At 45.3% G+C, this 19722-nt stretch overlaps 1 protein-coding gene across 1 annotated transcript in view; it reads right to left on the minus strand.

The window, feature by feature from the left end:
- Positions 1-8273, minus strand: part of PDSS2 (decaprenyl diphosphate synthase subunit 2) — a 129809-nt gene extending 121536 nt beyond the window's left edge. The window contains exons 1-2 of the mRNA XM_069973615.1: positions 8144-8273; positions 2158-2436 (exon numbers count right to left, since the gene is read on the minus strand). Coding sequence (XP_069829716.1) covers positions 2158-2423 — 266 coding nt within the window. The 5' untranslated portion in view covers positions 2424-2436; positions 8144-8273. The remainder of the gene's footprint in view (positions 1-2157; positions 2437-8143) is intronic.
- Between the last annotated feature and the right edge of the window lie 11449 nt (positions 8274-19722).

The following is a 19722-nucleotide window of genomic DNA, read 5'->3' on the forward strand; positions in this document are numbered from 1 at the left end:
TGCCTTATGATTAACCCCTTATGTACTGCAGTGTGCAAGTGACCCAATGTTCAGAAGACAAAGAGATCTTTGCTTTATTGCTAAAAACACCTGACCTCTGCATGGAGCTCTGCACATTTTCCTACTTGGCGCAGCTGGAGAACAAAGGTCAGAGGTTATCAGAGGAGATCTCTGTCTTCTGCTTGTTAACCCTTTTTCTGGGTTGCAGCATGTAAGTAAACATTGTGTCACTTACACACTGCAGTACATAAAGGGTTAAAGGGGTTATCCAGCACTGCAAAAACATGGCCACTTTCTTCAAGAGACAGCCCCACTCTTGTCTCCAGCTTGGGGCGGGGTTTTGCTGCTCTGTTCCATTGAAGTGAATGGAGCTTAATTGCAAACCACACCTGAACTGGAGACAAGAGTCATATTGTCTCTGAAAGAAAGTGGCCATGTTTTTGCAGCACTGGATAACCCTTTTAAGCATAAGGACACACGCTCTTACCTTCTCCCCGGGCCCCCCTTCTGCACGGACCCCATAGCAACTGCCTACCCTGCCTCTATGGTAGCACGCCACTGCCTGTAACCATTTAGAGGTCAATGTCCAAAACTGCCAGCAGCATTTAAATGGAACTGTGGGCTGTGCATTGGTAGTGCAGAGGTTTGGGTCAAAGGGAGCAGCCAGTTCATGAAGTGCAGCAACCTGAGGCCTCTTGTGGCTGCCCGAGTTAGCTGTTGATTTGCCTTATAGAGCACAGAGATAGGGATAAATGCAGCTTTGCAGTGAATGCAGGTATTGTGAGGGACAGGTGAACAAAAAAAAAAAAAAAAAATATATATATATATATATATATATATATATATATATGTGTGTGAAGCAGCACTTCTTAGTGTAAAACCAGACAGTTTATTTTACACTTGTCAAACGGTACAGATCAATCCATCTAATAAATTCCTCCCCATTCCCACCTTACGATCCGACTCCATTCACATGTCACATCAAAGCGGATTTTACTAGATACTGATTTCTATCGAAGCCTATGGCACTCCATTCTTGCTGCCACTTTTTATTCTTATGCAAAAATAAAGAGCCATAGCCTTGTAATTAAAGGGGTTGTCCGGCGATAAAAAATTATTCACAGAATAACACACATTACAAAGTTATACAACTTTGTAATGTATGTTATGTCTGTGAATGGCCCCCTTCCCCGTGTTTCCCCCCACCCACGCTAGACCCGGAAGTGTGGTGCATTATACTCACCGCATCTCGTGTCGTCCACGGTCTCCGATCGTCAGCAGTGACGTCTTCTTCGGGAGGCCGGCGGATCTTCCCGAGTGGCGGCCACCCTCTGCAGCGTCATCCGAAGCTCAGCCGCGATTGGCTGAGCATAACTGTGCTCAGCCAATCGCGGCTGAGCGGCTGATGACGCAGCCACATCATCAGCTGCTCAGCCGCGATTGGCTGAGCACAGTTATGCTCAGCCAATCGCGGCTGAGCTTCGGATGACGCTGCAGAGGGCGGCCGGCACTCGGGAAGATCCGCTGGCCTCCCGAAGAAGACGTCACTGCTGAGGACCGGAGACCGTGGTCGGCACGTGACAGGTAATGTATAGCGCACCACACTTCCGGGTACACGGGTGGGGGTGGTGGGACACGGGGAAGGGGGCCATTCACAGACATAACATACATTACAAAGTTGTATAACTTTGTAATGTGTGTTATTCTGTGAATAATTTTTTATCGCCGGACAACCCCTTTAAACTGATTTGGATGCCCAGCATGCTCCTGTCTGCTTTTCCAGGGTCCCTGCTCAGTGATGGCCCGCTTAGCCAATTACTGGCTGTAGGCAGTTTATACCAGAGTATATGTTGCAACAGTGCTTCACAATTCCAGTCCTCAGGCCACACCAACAGGTCATGTTTTGAGGATATCCCATTCAATAAACACCTGTGATAATACCTGATGTACTGAAAATAATTATATCACCTGTGAAATACTAAGGAAATCCTCAAAACATGACCTGTTGGTGAGGCCTGACGACTGGATTTAAAAAGCACTGTTTTACACCCTTTGATAAATCTTAGCCTTTTCTCATTTTGTATTTTTTTCTTAAATAGTTGGAAATCAAAAGTCTGGTATCATGACATCACTAGGTGTCTTGCGTCAGTACCTTACCTGGCCGTATTTAGTAAAGGATGCTTGGTCCCCACCAGTTTTCTGACTTGCATCGCTATGTTGCTCAGTTCATCACTTAGAAGACAACGGAGACTCATAAAGGATGTCGGATAACCCACAATTTTTTCTGCATCAGAAACAACTTTGCTCCATTGTGTAGTTGTAGGAGAGCCAGAAAAGAGGCTGATTGCCCTTGTTGTGCAAAACACACCGCTGCTGGGTCTAAAAATCCCCAAGGGCCACTTCGCACACTTCATCAAAGACATTGTTCCAACACACCTGCCCAAAAATAGGAACATACATAAATTTATATATTTATGATACATTACGTTAGCATGAAGATCTATATATGTGGACAGTGTCACCTAGGTGGGGCTTCAAGGCAGATGAGCCGTCTGTCTTGGGAGAGGGAGTCCAACTGTTGTGAAGCCCCGCCTAATGACACTGTCCACCTATCAAATGAAGCAATTTTTAAGCAGAAAGAAGACGCAGACAAGATTTATACAGGTATATGTTGAATGTGGAGCATCTAAGCTTGTGGATAGTGTGATAAACCACACAGAGTAAAGGGGGGACGGGGTGTTAAGTTAAAATAGGAAGGCTAGTTGATATTAAATAAATCAACTTTAGGCGGATATTATATTGGCTGTAAATACAGCCATTACAATATAAAGAAGGACATTGTGTGAACTGTTTATGAAAGGTGCCAGAGGAAGGTGTTATTGTAGTGTCCAACTATGCGTTTTCTTTTCTCTTTTTACACCTTGGTAAAACTATCACTCTAGTGTCACAGGATAGGACAGGTTGGCCGCTGGTCCTTACTCCAACAACTAGATGTCACACTTTCACAGCACAGCTTCAGATAACACTTAGGTCTAGCTACACTTACACTTCTTTTCTCTGGTAACAGCTTCCTTTAGTTAGCAGTAAGTGCTTGGCTACAGGCCAGGCAGGACGTATGTATAGTTGTTCCTGACACTAGCTGTCCAACCTTCATGGGTTGATAGAATAGACTTCTAGGGACACCGGAGCCAAGGGAGACCTCAGATTTGCCTACGTCTAGAAAAAACTAAAAGAACAGGAGTCAACCACCTTACAAAAGGGACGGACAAGCTCAAGATCCTACGGTAGAGCACAGCGCACGTTCAGCCGCTCTCTACCGACAAGCCCTCAGCTTTGTAGAAAGGCCACTACAAGCCAGCTGCACCCAGAGCAGAGACCAGGGCTCGTACTACCCCTGAAGACAGATCAACCGACCCAGTGGAGCAGAGGGCGGTTAGGCGAGATAACTAGACTCATCCATACATGAGTACGAGGATATTGTCAAACACTTCACCACATCCCGGCTGAGTACAAAGTACATTAGGCAAGGGCCCTCCTTCTCTGTCCCTATCTCCTGTTGTTGTTTCTTCTATCAACTTACCTATCTACCTGTTGAAGCATTGTTACTAATATTTTTTGCACTAAGTACTTGAGCAGTAAGATACCTTTTCAAATTAAGTTTACAAGTTGTTTAAATTGGGCCTCTACCGTCACACCCGCACCAACACCTTGTACCTCACACCTGTCCTAACCAAGGTCCAGCTGTCGTGTGCTGGGGGGTGGGTGTTACCACTCCTGGCCACCATGACAATTAGCCTCCAAAACACCAAACCCACCAGCAGGCCCAACATCAGTGCCAGCACAGGAGGCCACAGCATTATCTTATGATTGACAAGTCAATGCGGTGACCATATGCAATCCCATATTATCCAGGTTACCAGTGCATGGCACTGTTCAGATCACATTAATAGATTCCTCTTTTTGTGGAATGAAACATGCACACTAAGGAACATATTTATCATTTGCACTATAATGTTTCACATGCGCAACAAAAATCTCTGATCCCTGCACAAAATGTAGTAGCAAAAGCTTTGATAAATGTTGCAGAATTTTTGTGTTTTTATTTTTTTGGTGACCAGATTGGCTAACACAGTACACCAGGGTCTGACTGAAGTACATGATAAATTTGGCTAAATGAGTAGCAGGGCTCTGGAGTCAAAGCCAGTTGTGGCTGGATGCAGAGTTGGAGAAAATGTACTGACTTCTATTTCAGCTTTAAAAAAATCGTGTAAAATTTTGTAATTGAGTCTTCATATGAATTTTATAAATGTTCCTCGATAATATATTTTATGTTCTAATAATCTAAACCCTTTATTTATGACAACCAGGAAATTAACTCTCACACATACATTTAGTTTACTCCATATATCAGTAATAAAGCACTGGCCCTATTAGATAAGGGTCAAGGAAAAGTTAGTGTTCACTATTTGGCAGCTTGTTTCTGAGCTGGAAGAGTCCATTGTGTGTGGGGGGAGATCTGTGCTGTTCTCTTCCTGGATGCTTATATATAAGCAGCAGTGTAATATGAAGATATCCTGTGTAATACAGAAACGGAGGAGGAGAAGCCATAAGTAGTGTAGCAGTAACCTCTGTCCTCAATGTGGTGTTTTCTCTCTGAGTGTATGTGCACACTGAGGAATTCAGACGGAACCTCCGTTGCGGAATACCAGCGCGCGCGCTGCAGTCCACGAGAGGACCCGCGCGTCTCCGCCAGTGTCATAGATTCCATTCTATGCATGGGCAGATTCCTTCCTTCATCCAAAGAATGAAATTGATCTTCTCTCAGGGTATGTGCACACTGAGTAATTTGGACGGAAATCCCGTCTCTCGCGAATATCGGCGGGCGCACGCGAGAGACGGACTTTCCGTCCAAATTACTCAGCGTGCACATACCCTGAGAGAAGATTGTGTTTTTCTTCAGTGTGCTATGGCTGCAGCAGGCTGTGTGTGTGTGTTTGTTTTATGGCTGCAATAGACATTTAAAAACAGGGTGCAGGGGACCATACCATCATACAATTTCATTACAGAAAGGTGGACAAAAATATAATAGTAAGTGGGATTCCAATGTCCTAATATACAATAAAGTGTAATGTGCATATGATACGACATGGAGAGAAAGAAGCGGCTGCACATCCCACCTATGGCTGATACTAATACCGCTAGGCCTATTTTAAAAACCATATTGCCCCATGTACCACATGCAGGTCCCCTGGTTCACACGGGTATCTACGCTAACTACACACTGTGTCGTCAGCGACCGCCAACCCTGCACATGCAGGGAAGAGAGGCCATGGAATGGCCCTGCAACCCCAATGTCACAGGACCAAACCCAAAATGCCCCACCAAAACCCTGCCGACACCACCGTCAGGGAAGGTTGCCCCCAAACAACACAAGTATGAATATGGTATTGCACTCACCACCACTACTGCAGACAGAATGGGAAAGACATAAGGTACTGACAATGTGCATATGAATATATAAACATATGATACTAAATAGTAATATTGCTAAGTTGCCAGCTACCTAAATAACATACAGACCATTACCAAGCAAACACCATCCCCCATATAGCACATCCCCTGCACCTCACCCTCCTTTTTATTGCGTTTCGTTCCCCTGCGATCTCTTACTTGTCCCCTATCCTGTGAATAGAAGACAAGTTAATTTTCCCCGGACAAGCTTCAAGGACCAGAGCCCATTAATTTAAATTTGACCTGTCTCACTTTATGTGAATATAGCCACATGATGCTATAACTTATCCTAGCCATTCTGAGAACTGTATTGCCAACGTTGTTAAGCATGCGGCAATACCAAACGTGTACTTTTTTTTTTCTACATTCATTATTGGATTGGGGCCTATGGGGATTATATGTGTTTTGTACTTTATTTATATTTTGTGTGTATGTTTTTATTTTACTGTCCCACCACGGGGACTTCACTATCTACCTTAGGGCTGAGCTAGGGCTGGGCGATTAATCGAATTAATTCGATTAATCGTCCAGAACGTTGAGATCGATTTGATTTTTTGTGAAAATCGTAAATTCGATTTTCACAAAAAATCATTTCGGGCTGCGGTGCCGGAGAGGAGCTGAGAGAAGGGGGGTTGCGGTGCGGTCCGGCGGGAGAGCCGTAGAGGGGCGGTGTGGGTGAGCGGGGAGAAGATGCTGGGTGGCCAGGCTGGAGAGGGGCGGTGCAGTGCCGGCGGCCTCCAGCCACTGACAGCACCGCCGCTGATCTGCCCCCGCCCCTTCCACTGAGCGTCCTGCTCTCCTCCCGGCCAGATATGGAGGTCCCGGGTCTGTGGAGGAGGAGGCCGCAGGGACTACAGTAGGTGGTGATCGCGGCGCTGCTCGTCCTGGAGCTATACAGCGGGATCGGGGGGCTCGGTGCAGACCCCCGTTCCCGCTGTATAGCTCCGTGACCCGCAGCTATGCGATCACCACCTACTGTAAGCCCTGCGGCCTCCTCCTCCACAGACCCGGGACCTCCATATCTGGCCGGGAGGGGAGCGTGTGTGTGGAGGTGACAGGAGGAGGAGATGTATGTGCCCTCCTGCTCCAATCACCTCCAGCTGCACCAGTCACCCCCCAGTCCCCTCAGTGTCCCCCCAATCCCCTCATTGTTCCCTCAGTGTCCCCCCCCCAGTCCCCCTCAGTGTCCCCCCCCAGTCCCCTTCAGTGTCCCCCCCAGTCCCCTTCAGTGTGTCCCCCCCCAGTCCCCTTCAGTGTGTCCCCCCCCAGTCCCCTTCAGTGTGTCCCCCCAGTCCCCTTCAGTGTGTCCCCCCCAGTCCCCTCAGTGTCCCCCCCAGTCCCCTCAGTGTTCCCCAGTGTCACCCCAGTCCCCTTTAGTGTCCCCCAGTCCCCTTTAGTGTCACCCCAGTCCCCTTTAGTGTCACCCCAGTCACCCCTCATCTATACCTGTACTACTACACCCCTTATCCACTATACCTGTACTACTACACCCCTTATCCACTATACCTCCACTCCTACACCCCTTATCCACTATACCTCACTACTACTACACCCCTTATCCACTAGACCTCCACTACTACACCCCTTATCCACTATACCTCCACTACTACACCCCTTATCCACTATACCTCACTACTACACCCCTTATCCACTATACCTCCACTCCTACACCCCCTATCCACTATACCTCCACTCCTACACCCCCTATCCACTATACCTCCACTCCTACACCCCCTATCCACTATACCTCCACTACTACACCCCCTATCCACTATGCCTCCACTACTACACCCTACGTAGATGGAGGCACAAACATGATTTCCTATACTATATGGGGCCTCTGTTACACTGGAAATCAATACAGTTGTTGTCTAAAATATTAAAATAGTATCTGATGCTGCAGGGAGAAAATGTTCTGTTTATTTAGCAAAAAAGGAAAAAAAATCGAGAATCGTCAAAAAAAATTTAAAAAAAAAAAATCGAGATTTTATTTTTTGCCCATATCGCCCAGCCCTAGGCTGAGCCTAATCAGCCATCGTAGCCATGACACTGGAGGCCTCCGGTTGTCATAGCAACCATCAGGGCTGTACGATCGTAACCCCCGATGGTGAACAGAGGGAGAGCTCTCCTTCTGTTCTGCCCTGAAGATGCTGCAATCGCATACAGCACGGCTCTGGTGCTGACAGCTGCGACGGGTCCCCTGCGCTCACTAACAGCCAGGACTCGCCGTTGATCGCACGGGAGCAGCTCCTGCACTTGTTTCATCCTAGGACGTGACTGTACGTTCCTAAACGGGAATGCACAGCAAAAAGGGACGTACAGTCACATTTGTGATCCTGAAGGGATAGTTTTATTCAATACTGGCAGAAAAAAACAACATATAAAAACATATATAATCCACAAGACAGACATCAATAGCAGTGGAGCCTCATGTATCTGAGAATCAGCCTCTTGTATCCAATAATACACAAAGAGGAAGAGGGTAATAACCCTAAACAGTGAGCTAATGGTACAAGCTCCTGTCACCAGTCCCTATGTAACCTCATGCAGCATGACATATGTGCTGGTAATAAGCACCACCACCCCTCAGACAGGACAGCATAGACATATGAGGAGACAGCACATAACTTACTTCTCAGGGCAGAGACGAGATAGTTACACATGTGTAGAGCCGGCTTCTGGTGGCAGGGGGGAAGTCCGCACTGCGGCTGCGCAGTGTCAGGAATCTCCGTCCTGTTACGTTACCAGGGCTTGGACGTCCCACCCCCGGTCATGTGACCTGATCATGACTGTAGTACTGAAGACTATTGGTCCAATTCTTTCTCTCAGAGAGGAGGAGGGGGAGGGTCCTAGCTGACGCCTGGAGCTGTGTGTGTTAACCCCTCCTTCACCACTATTTACCCTTCACTTCTATATACTGTAGGTCAGGGGTAGGAAACCGTGCCTCCCCAGCTGTTGCAAAACTACAACTCCCATCACGCCTGCACAGCCGAAGCTAAAGCTTTAGCTATGCAGGCATGATGGGAGTTGTAGTTTTGCAACAGCTGGAGAGCCAACATTTCCTATCTCTGGTATAGAGCGTTGTATTGTACTGACAAAACCGTATATATACAATAACTACATAATGCATCAATTCATTTATAGCAGCAAAGATGTGTGAACCTGAGGCACTATTATACGGGGCGATATTGAGGAGCTGTCAGCAGCATCGGCCGCGGAGAGGTGCAGGGGGGAGGGGGGAGCTGCGGGGGGCCGCCTGGGTGATCGCTAGATTATCTGGGCAGCCCATAGAACATAACAGCGGCCTCCTTCCACCGCTCCTATTCCACAGAGCGACGGCAGCAGATCATTGCTATCCTGGTCGTTTGTCTTTTAACATTGTTGAAAGACAAACGAAAGCGACGATCTGCCGACATTGTTCATGTGAGGTGATGGTTGTCTGCTATTACACTAGACCAGGGATGTCAAACTCAAATACACAGTGGGCCAAAATTAAAAAATTGGACAAAGTCGCGGGCCAACCTTGATAATTATTGAAGGCCGCATGCAGTGGTCCTTGCACTGTCATTGGTGTGCGTCTCCCAGTGCTGTGCACTATGATAAATGACTGATATGATTAAACCCCATCCCATGTAATAGCCCCCCAATATTACCACATGTAGTAGCCAACCCAACCACAATTGCCCCATATAGTAGCCAGCCCTCCCCAATAGTCTCATATAGTAGCCAGCCCTCCCCCATTGTCTCATACAATAGCCAGCCCTCCCCCATAGTCTCATATAGTAGCCAGCCCTCCCCCATAGCCTCTTATATAGTAGCCAGCCCTCCCCAATAGCCTCTTATATAGTAGCCAGCCCTCCCTAGTAGTCTCTTATAGTAGCCATCCCTCCCCCATAGTTTCATATAGTAGCCAGCCCTCCCCCATAGTCTCATACAATAGCCAGCCCTCCCCCATAGTCTCATACAATAGCCAGCCCTCCCCAATAGTCTCATACAATAGCCAGCCCTCCCCCATAGTCTCATACAATAGCCAGCCCTCCCCCATAGCTTCTTATATAGTAGCCAGCCCTCCCCCATAGCCTCTTATATAGTAGCCAGCCCTCCCTAGTAGTCTCATATAGTAGCCAGCCTTCCCCAATAGTCTCATATAGTAGCCAGCCCTCCCAATAGTCTCATATAGTAGCCAGCCTTCCCCAATACTCTCATATAGTAGCCAGCCCTCCCAATAGTCTCATATAGTAGCCAGCCCTCCCAATAGTCTCATATAGTAGCCAGCCCTCCCCCACAGTCTCTCATATAGTAGCCAGTCCTCCCCCATAGTCTCTTATATAGTAGCCAGACCTCCCCCATAGCCTCTTATATAGTAGCCAGCCCCCCAAGTGTCCCATATAGTAGCCAATCCTCCCAATAGTCTCGTATAGTAGCCAGCCTTCCCCAATAGTCTCATATAGTAGCCAGCCCTCCCCCATAGCCTCTTATATAGTAGCCAGCCCTCCCTAGTAGTCTCATATAGTAGCCAGCCCTCCCCAATAGTCTCATATAGTAGCCAGCCTTCCCCAATAGTCTCATATAGTAGCCAGCCCTCCCAATAGTCTCATATAGTAGCCAGCCTTCCCCAATAGTCTCATATAGTAGCCAGCCCTCCCAATAGTCTCGTATAGTAGCCAGCCTTCCCCAATACTCTCATATAGTAGCCAGCCCTCCCAATAGTTTCATATAGTAGCCAGCCCTCCCAATAGTCTCATATAGTAGCAAGCCCTCCCCAATAGTCTTATATAGTAGCCAGCCCTCCCCCATAGTCTCATATAGTAGCCAGCCCTCCCCCATAGTCTCTTATATAGTAGCCAGACCTCCCCCATAGCCTCTTATATAGTAGCCAGCCCCCCAAGTGTCCCATATAGTAGCCAGCCCTCCCAATAGTCTCATATAGTAGCCAGCCCTCCCCTGTAGTCTCATATAGTAGCCAGCCCTCCCAATAGTCTCATATAGTAGCCAGCCCTCCCCAATAGTCTCATGTAGTAGCCAGCCCTCCACCATAGTCTCTTATATGGTAGCCATGGGGGGCTACCATATTCAATTCAAACTGAATTGCCTGGCGGGCCAAAAATAATGGCACCACGGGCCAGATTTGGCCCATGGGCCAGAGTTTGACATGACTGCACTAGACGATTATTATCCGATATTGGCCAAATACGGCCAATAATAGTTTAGCGTAATAGGGCCTTTAAAGATAAATTCCATTCACCCCACCTGAAAAATAGAAACTATTTACACATTGAGGAATCAGTAGCATCATGGATAATCAGCAGGGCATGATGGGTGTTGTGGAATTCCAGCTTGAAGAAATACGACTGACTACTACCATCATCGTGTCTTATAATCAGCATATGATGGGGGTTGCAGTAGAAGAAATTGTACAATAAGTTTGCACAACTACAACCCCCATCAAATCCCAATTATAAGGGATGATGGTAGTAGTAATAGTATTTCTTCAAGCTGGAATTCAACAACTAGTAAGACTAAAATTCTCATTATGAAAATTATATTAGCAGAGTAAGATGCTTGGAGTAGTAGTATTGCTAATTGTGGAATTCCACCTTGAAGAAATAGGACTACTACCATCATCATGCCTTATAATCAGAATATCCACAATCCCCATCATATCCTGATTATAAGGCATGATGATTGTGGTAGTAGTGAACTATGTACTGTATGCAACATGTAGTATAAATGAATCTACAGTATATGAGACCTCTGTTCTGCATATGATTAGTGTATATAGTGCACTATACTGTATAGTACATAGCACACTAATCATATAAAGAACAGAGGTCTCATATACTGTAGATTGATCGGTACTATATAGTAGTGTAGATCACTAAATGGTCATATATACACACACTACTACTTGTATACACTGTGGGGCATTAGGATGCTTTAGAGCCATGATGGTGTGCCCATGGTCCCTCCTCTGTCCTGTACCGGAGCAGTGATTCCCATGTACTGTCATCATCCCGGCGCTTTGTCTTACGTCCCCACAATGCTGTAATTCCCGGAGGTGCAGACTGTGCGGTGCTGCAAACATGATGACAGCTCACCGTGATGATGATAACTCGTCCTCCCTCCGTCTACTCACGCCAGAGCTGTCATCATGTTTGCAGCACCGCATACACCACACAAGGACTGGGATTAGACACAGAAGGTAAGGTAGTAATACCATAAGCCTATTGATATCAGAGGCATTAATAGGATCCACAAATCTGACCCATAGATTCAAAATCCATTATGAGGACTACTCAAACATAATAAAGTAGTACACTGGCAAGTAGGGATGGTCCGAACAGAGTTCGGTTCGGGTTCCTACGAACCCGAACCCTCGGTAATGATTCCCGCTGTCTGGCCGCTCCGTGGAGCGGGCGGATCCAGCGGGAGGACCGCCTGGAAAACTGGGATACAGCCATAGCCATAGGCTGTATCCCAGTTTTCCAGGCATTACTCCCGCTGCCGGCAGACAGCGTGAATCTGCTGCCTAGCGTTCGGGTTCATACAAACCCGAACCTCGGCAGGTTCGGACCATCCCTACTGGCAAGTATCTACATAAAAGTATATCCAAAGCGCCAAGAGGTGAGGACTGGCATCGAGATCCAAATATTGCCACTCCAATATTACAACTCCATTGTCTATAGGTAGCCCAAAAATAATGATAAAATATGCTGGTTCCAGGCCCAAACAGGTGTCCCTGCCACACTCCACCTAACCTGGGATAAGTTAGCTCAATAGCAGGGTGTCATGATGAATATCTGAGCAAACTGTGATGGTGGATGGTAGACCCACAGTGGAAATAACCGAATCAAGACTGCAGGAAAATAACACAAAGCAAAACACTTTCAAATTATTAACCCCATAAGGACCGGGCCAATTGTCACTTTTGTGTTTTTGTTTTTTCCTCCTCGCCTTCTAAGACCCATAACTCTTTTATTTTTCCACCTACAGGGCCATGTAAGGGCTTGTTTTTTCAGGAACAGGTGTACCTTGTAATGGCATCTTTCAATCTGCCATAAAATGAATAACGGAACCCCAAAATATCATTTATGGGGTGAACTTGGGTCAAAAAATGTGATTCCGCAAATTTTGGGGGGCTTCCATGTTTACGTAATGCACTTTGCAGTAAAACTGGCATTGTTTCTTTATTCTATAGGTCGGTCTGAACACAGCGATATGCATGGTTACTAGGTTTTCTAATGTTTTACTATTTTTATTAGCAGTAAAACTTTTTTTTTGGAAATAGGTACAGTATATTTAAAAAGGCCCTATTGTAGCTCTTGTAGCGCATTTACTTTTTTCACCTACGTGGTCATGGGGTGTCATTTTTTGCTTCATGATCTCTAGTTTTTATTAGTAACATTTTCTTCTAGATCAAATGTATTGATCGCTTTTTACTAATTTTTTTATATATAAAATGTCATTTAAAAAAAGCAACCTCTGCATTTTTTTACCGCTTTTTGTTCACGCCGTTCACCGTGCGGGAACAGTATTGTTTTATTTTAATAGATCGGACGATTACGCACTCTACAGTATATTATATGTTAAAGGGGTTGTCCGGCGCTAAAAAATTATTCACAGAATAACACACATTACAAAGTTATACAACTTTGTAATGTATGTTATGTCTGTGAATGGCCCCCTTCCCCGTGTCCCACCACCCCCACCCGTGTACCTGGAAGTGTGGTGCGCTATACATTACCTGTCACGTGCCGACCACGGTCTCCGATCCTCAGCAGTGACGTCTTCTTCGGGCGGCGGGCGAATCTTCCCGAGTGCCGGCCGCCCTCTGCAGCGTCATCCGAAGCTCAGCCGCGATTGGCTGACCATAACTGAGCTCAGCCAATCGCGGCTGAGCGGCTGATGACGTGTGTTCTTCTGTGAATAATTTTTTAGCGCCGGACAACTCCTTTAAATAACTTTATTATTTTTACGATTTATGAATAAAATGGGATGGGGGCGTGATTTTCACTTTTAATGGGGGAGGGGCTTTGGGGCATTTTGTAAAACATTTATTTATTTATTTATTTTCACTTTTATAGTCCCCTTAGGGAACTATCACATACATACATTACATTGCAGAAACTGATCCCTGCTATGCCATAGCATAGCAGGTATAAGTGTTATCTGCTATCTTTTGATAGAGCCTGCCTGTGTTCAGGCAGAAGACTGAACAGAAGACTGCACGGAGGTAAGCTGCGGACACGATGCAGGGGTCCTGATCGTTAAGTGACCGGAGATGCTACGGTCACTTATACTTAAATGCTGACTCAATCGCGGCGTTAAAGGGGTTAATGGTGGGTGGCTGCGCAATTGCGATGCCTGGCCATTGAGGGTGAGGGCCTGGCTGCAGATAGCAGCCGATCCTCAGCGGCTATGGAGCAAGCTCGGCTTGTGAGTCTGTTCCATAGCCGGGATCGCACCAGGGCGTACATTTACGCCCTCCTGCGTTAAGGCACAGGCAATGGGGACATAAATGTATGCCCACGGTCGTTAATGGGTTAAAAAAAGAGTCTATTGAAAAACAATTGCACCTGAAAAACTCAAATTCATGACCTTCTAACACGAACAATGTTTTTGCATTTATTAGGGAACTTTGATTGGGAGGAAGATAATAAGATTACAGAAATGGAATGAAACCATTATTGTTTAGGCCCATCAGCCCATTGTTTTCAGCTGTTTTTTTTTTTTTTTTTGAGCCAAGATTTTTCGCCAATTCCCTCCTCATTGGTTCACATATGCCCTGTCGATCAGGAGTGATCCATCACAGTCATGTACTTCGTTGAAGTGTCTGGGGATCGTTTTCAAGAGGTAAGTATCCAAGATATCTTCTGCCATTCTGATACCACGTACATGTTCCCGTATTTGTCTGCAGAACTCGCTTGATGTCAGTCCTACATAGGCCAGGTTACATGGGCACACAGCCAGATATATAACACCCTGTGTGGTACAGTTGATATGGTTTGTGATTTTATATTCACGGCTGTTGTCTGCATGTCATAGTAATAGTACGCATTATATTTGGGCATGCAACCCACTTATCACATGGGTTGTTGCCCCATTTGAGTTTCTTAGCCCAAGAGATTGATTGGGGGTTATTGCTAGCAGTATGATTATGTACTAGAAGATATCATAAATTCTTGGCTCTTTGGTGCGTAATTTTGGGGTGGGAAGAGATGCTGGAACTAGGTACTCTATGGGGGACATTTATTAAGTCCAGCGTTTTTTACGCTGGACTTATAAATGTCCCCGCATCTCCGGCGCTACGGAGATTTATGTAGAGGCGGACTGCCTCTACATAAATCCCGTGCACGTCGGTGCGCACAGCCACAACCTACGCCACCTCAAAGGTGGAGTAGGTTTTCGGCGTATCTTTGAGTTGAAAAAATGATAAATCGCGCGGACTCTGAGTCCGCGCCCCCGTTCCGCCCCCTCTACACCCCCTCCCCGCCCCCCAAGGCGTACTCGGCGTGAAGTGCCAATATGCGAATATTTTATTCACAAATCGGCCATTTGCGAATAAAATTCGCACATCAGCACTTTACGCCAAAAATCATCAGTACGCCGGATGATGCATGTCCCCCTATGAGTTAATAAGATGGGCCAAAATTTCTTGAAAGTCTCCAGGACTTGGGGGGGGGGGGGGTCTTACAATTAAAATCCATAATGTATCTTACCTTCTGTTCATAGGTCTTATACCGAACACTCGGTTGGAGCAGCATGTCACGTTTGCTGGAACTTGCCCTCCGATATGCTTGATTAATCATCCTGTTACTGTACCCCTGCTCTTGCAACTCTTTTTCTCAAATCTTGTGCCTGCATCTCAAATTTATCATTCAGAGAGCAGATGCTCTTCACTTGTAGATATTGGCCAACTGGGATGTTTTTTTATGAAATGACATGGATGTATCTTTTCTGTATAAATTCGTCTGTAAGTTGGTCAACCTGTAGATGTATATTAACTAAATCTGTGTCAGTTTGATGTACCTTGTGTGTGAACCTGATGTTTTTATTGTTGTTAACAAACTGCAGAAAATGATCCAGGTCTTGCAGTGATTAAATGCCATATCATCAAGATATCGTCTATATACGTCACACAGTCGACATATGAAAAGGTTCCTCTCTCACAGCGCCAGGAACAGATTGGCATAGGCTGGCACACAAGCTGCCCCCATAGCTGTACCCTGGAGCTGCAGATAGAGGACATTCTTAAAAAAAATTATGTGTTAACACAAAGGTCAGTTCTTCAACAAATTACAAATTGTTGGATTAAGATCACTAGTAGTAGGGAAGAACTCTGCGGCCTCTACTCCATCCTTATGTCTGATTGATGTATACAATGATTTTACATCAAGTGTTACCAAATACATTCCGGGTTCTACTTGGATTCCGTCCACCTTCCTTAGTACGTCAGTTGAATCTTTGATGAAAGAGGAAAGTTCTTCTACAAGGGGTTTGAGTTAAAAATCAATGAGTTTACATACCGGTATAGTTTAATGATGACCTCTTTAAGTTGAATAAGTTCTTTCAGTGCTACGTGCTGTGTGGGGGGTCAAATTGTCATCAACACATTCCTCTGGGATATACTCTAGTTACCATTTTCACAAATAGATCAATTTTCAGGAATGATGTTAGAGGTGGAAATGTCTTTGATTTAGACAACAAGGACTTGGGGTACCTACTTTGTGGTAAGTCTTCCTGTTCTCCCAGAAGTTCTTGTAATGTCTGGATGGCCGCTTTTTCCTCTCATGTATCCAAAATCACTTTCCATGGTGATGTATTTTTGCTATGTAGTTTCTTGAGGCCTAATTTCTATATGAAAAGCTGCAGATTTTTTATAGCTGAAAAAGAATGATATTTATCTACAGGGGAATATGATACCTCTACCTATGATGGAGTCAAATGGATAGAGGTAAGATTTATTACCCTATTTTATGTCTCCGCTGCTGATTCTCGTACCAGGGTTCCTGTCCTCCTCTTATTTTGAGGCCTTAAGTGGTAATCAAATTTCTCTTCCCCATTATGGGATACACTTCTCCCAGAAGAAACCAAATAAAGTTGTGGACTCCGTGCCTTCTGAACTTACTGAAAAGGTAGAGGGTGATCGGGAGTGCCTTCTCCAATTCTGTGTACTGGAGCGCCATTTATAAACCCTATTTGTTTGTAACTCCTTCAAGTCCCGCTGGAACTTTTTACTTTTTACCTTCTGTAGTTGCTCTTCCCATTGTTGATGCCATGTGTTGTCCAGTTCCACGTTTAGTGCTTCCATTTCACTTATTCGGAGTGAGTATTCGGAGCCAATGTTTAACTGTACCTTCTCAATTTCAATTTCCTTCCAATGAACCGAGGATTTGTTGGTTTTGTCCTATTTAACCTCTTAAGGACATATGACGTACCCCTACGTCATATGTCCTCACTTGCACTTCAAAGTGGGGCCGCGCGGCGGCCCCGCTTTGAAGTGCCGCGATCCCGGGTGCCGCGAGTAGCCCGGGACCGCTGCTATTAGTCTGGTCTGATCGCCGTGCCCGCTAATTAGCTAATCGGAGGCAGCTGTCAAAGTTGACAGCTGCCTCCGATTACCGGAGGCAACGTTTCCCTGGGGTCTAGTGGGGGAGATCGCTCCTCCGGGACCTTGTCCCGGAGGAGCGATCTCCGTTACTGATGCCGGCCGGGGACGCGTCCAAGATGGCGCCGTCCTCGGCTCGGCACTCGTTCGTTCTCGGCTGCAGCAGCCGAAAGCAAACGAGTGCCGATCTCATGGATCTCTGCAGCATATCTATGCTGCAGAGATCTCAATGAGAGATCCAAGTGTATATACTAGAAGTCCCCCAGGGGGGCTTCTAGTATATGTGTAAAAAAAAAAAAAAAGTGTTGTTTATAGTAAAAAGCCCCCTCCCCTAATAAAAGTCTGAATCACCCCCCTTTTCCCAGGTTTTAAATAAAAGTAAACAAATAAATAAATAAATAAATAAACATGTTTGCTATCGCCGCGTGCGTAATCGCCCAAACTATTAATTAATCACATTCCTGATCTCGTACGGTAAACGGCGTCAGCGCAAAAAAATCCCAAAGTGCAAAATTGTGCATTTTTGGTCGCATCAAATCCAGAAAAAATTTAATAAAAAGCGATCAAAAAGACGTATATGGGCAATCAAGGTACCGATAGAAAGATCACATCATGGCGCAAAAAATGACACCTCGCACAGCCCCATAGACCAAAGGATAAAAGCGCTATAAGCCTGGGAATGGAGCGATTTTAAGGAACGTATATTGGTTAACAACGGTTTGAATTTTTTACAGGCCATCAGATACAATATAAGTTATACATGTTATATATCGTTTTAATCGTAACAACTTGAGGAACATGCATAACAAGTCAGTTTTACCCCAGGGCGAATGGCGTAAAAACACATTTCCCCCAAATAAAAGAAATGCTTTTTTTTTTTCAATTTCACCACACTTTGAATTTTTTTCTGGTTTCGCAGTGTACTTTATGCAAAAATTCAGCCTGTAATTGCAAAGTACAATTAGTGACGCAAAAAATAAGGGGTCATGTGGGTTTCTAGGTGGAAAAATGCAAGTGCTATGACCTTTTAAACACAAGGAGGAAAAACCGAAAACGTAAAAACGAAAATGGGCCCCGTCCTTAAAGGGTTAAAGCGTAACTGTCATTTCAGGGCCATTTTTCTGAAAACATTAAATATCAACAGTACAAGCGATTTTAAGAAACTCTGTAATAGGTTTTATGTACTTAAAGAGTTTCCTTCTGTACTGAAAAAGCAATCTCCCAGCCTCCCCCCTCACATCAGATGAAGCCGGATTTCTGTGTCCATTATGTGGCTATGGAGAGGGGAGGGGCTGTTAGGAGTGACTGAGCACAGAGCAGTCCTGCACAGCACAACACCCTGCAATCTTCTCTCAGTAAGTTCATAGATAAGCACTGACCTTTCTGACCCCAGAATCCTGCGGTTTAGGTGCCCAGAGAGTCTACAAACAGCTGACCTTCATGTCACCTCTTCCTGCTCCCTCATCTCCCTCAGCCCCTCCCCTCTTCATAGGCTTACAATGGAGAGAGCAGAACCCGTCTTCACTGGCTTCTCTGTAATGAAGACGTGTTTGCCTGATAATGCACTGATAAGAAGTCAGGGGGGGAGGCTGGGAGATTGCTTCTTGAGTACAGAAGGAGGCTTTTTTGGCTGATGAAACATATTACAGAGTTTCTTAAAATCGCTTATACTACTGATTTCTGCAATAAAAAAAAAAACATGACAGTTACGCTTTAAAGTTCCAAGAAAGATGTAGAACATAGCTAGCATGCTGCCTCCCAATCATTTCTAAAGGTCTCATCTTCCAACCGAAATTAAGAAAGTACTTCACGTGGGCAAGTATTTCACGGGGAATTAAACCCTTAGAGGTATACTTTTGGGGTGTCACCTTGTTCCACCATATACAGGAACGTTTCTGCAGCAAGTGTTTGAGGGTCTTTTTCAGGGCAATTTTCTGACCAGATTCTGTTGCCAACATAAGCTCACAGCACATGCCGTCCAGGTAGCATCTCGGCTCCTAATGAATGAATGAAAGATCTGTAAAATACAGAAAAAATGTAATAAAAACTATGCGGCCCTAAGAAGTATAAACTACACATCTCATGTCTTCAAAACACACAACCAAAGAATAAAAATGACGTATAGAGAAATAGATAATTTTATTCAAGCCTGGTAAAATACATATTTAGAAAGAACACATAGGGGGATATTTATCAAAGGGTTTAAAATTTAGACTGGTGCAAACTTTCCACAGCAGCCAATCACAGCTCAGCTTTCAGCTCTGGTGAAAGGAAAGAGAGCTGTGATTGGTTGCTGTGGCCCCCATAATCTGCAAGACAAACATAAATTGCAGTGGAGCCTAGTGACAACAGAAAAAATACACTTAAAAGAAGGTGGGAACACCTCATATCCAATAATACACAAAGTAATGCTAGAGGAATAGTGTATTAATCCAAAACAATGAGCTAATGGGTGTAAAACCTCACGTCACTAGTCCATATGTCCCCATTTACACCTCATGACAGATAAGGCTGCATTCACACATCCCGTAAAATTGTCCGTGGTCGCGGATCCAGTTTTAGATACCAATAAAGTCAATGCAGCTATTCACGTGATCCGTGCC

Source organism: Dendropsophus ebraccatus, chromosome 6, assembly GCF_027789765.1.
Source record: "Dendropsophus ebraccatus isolate aDenEbr1 chromosome 6, aDenEbr1.pat, whole genome shotgun sequence".
Lineage (NCBI taxonomy): Eukaryota > Metazoa > Chordata > Amphibia > Anura > Hylidae > Dendropsophus > Dendropsophus ebraccatus.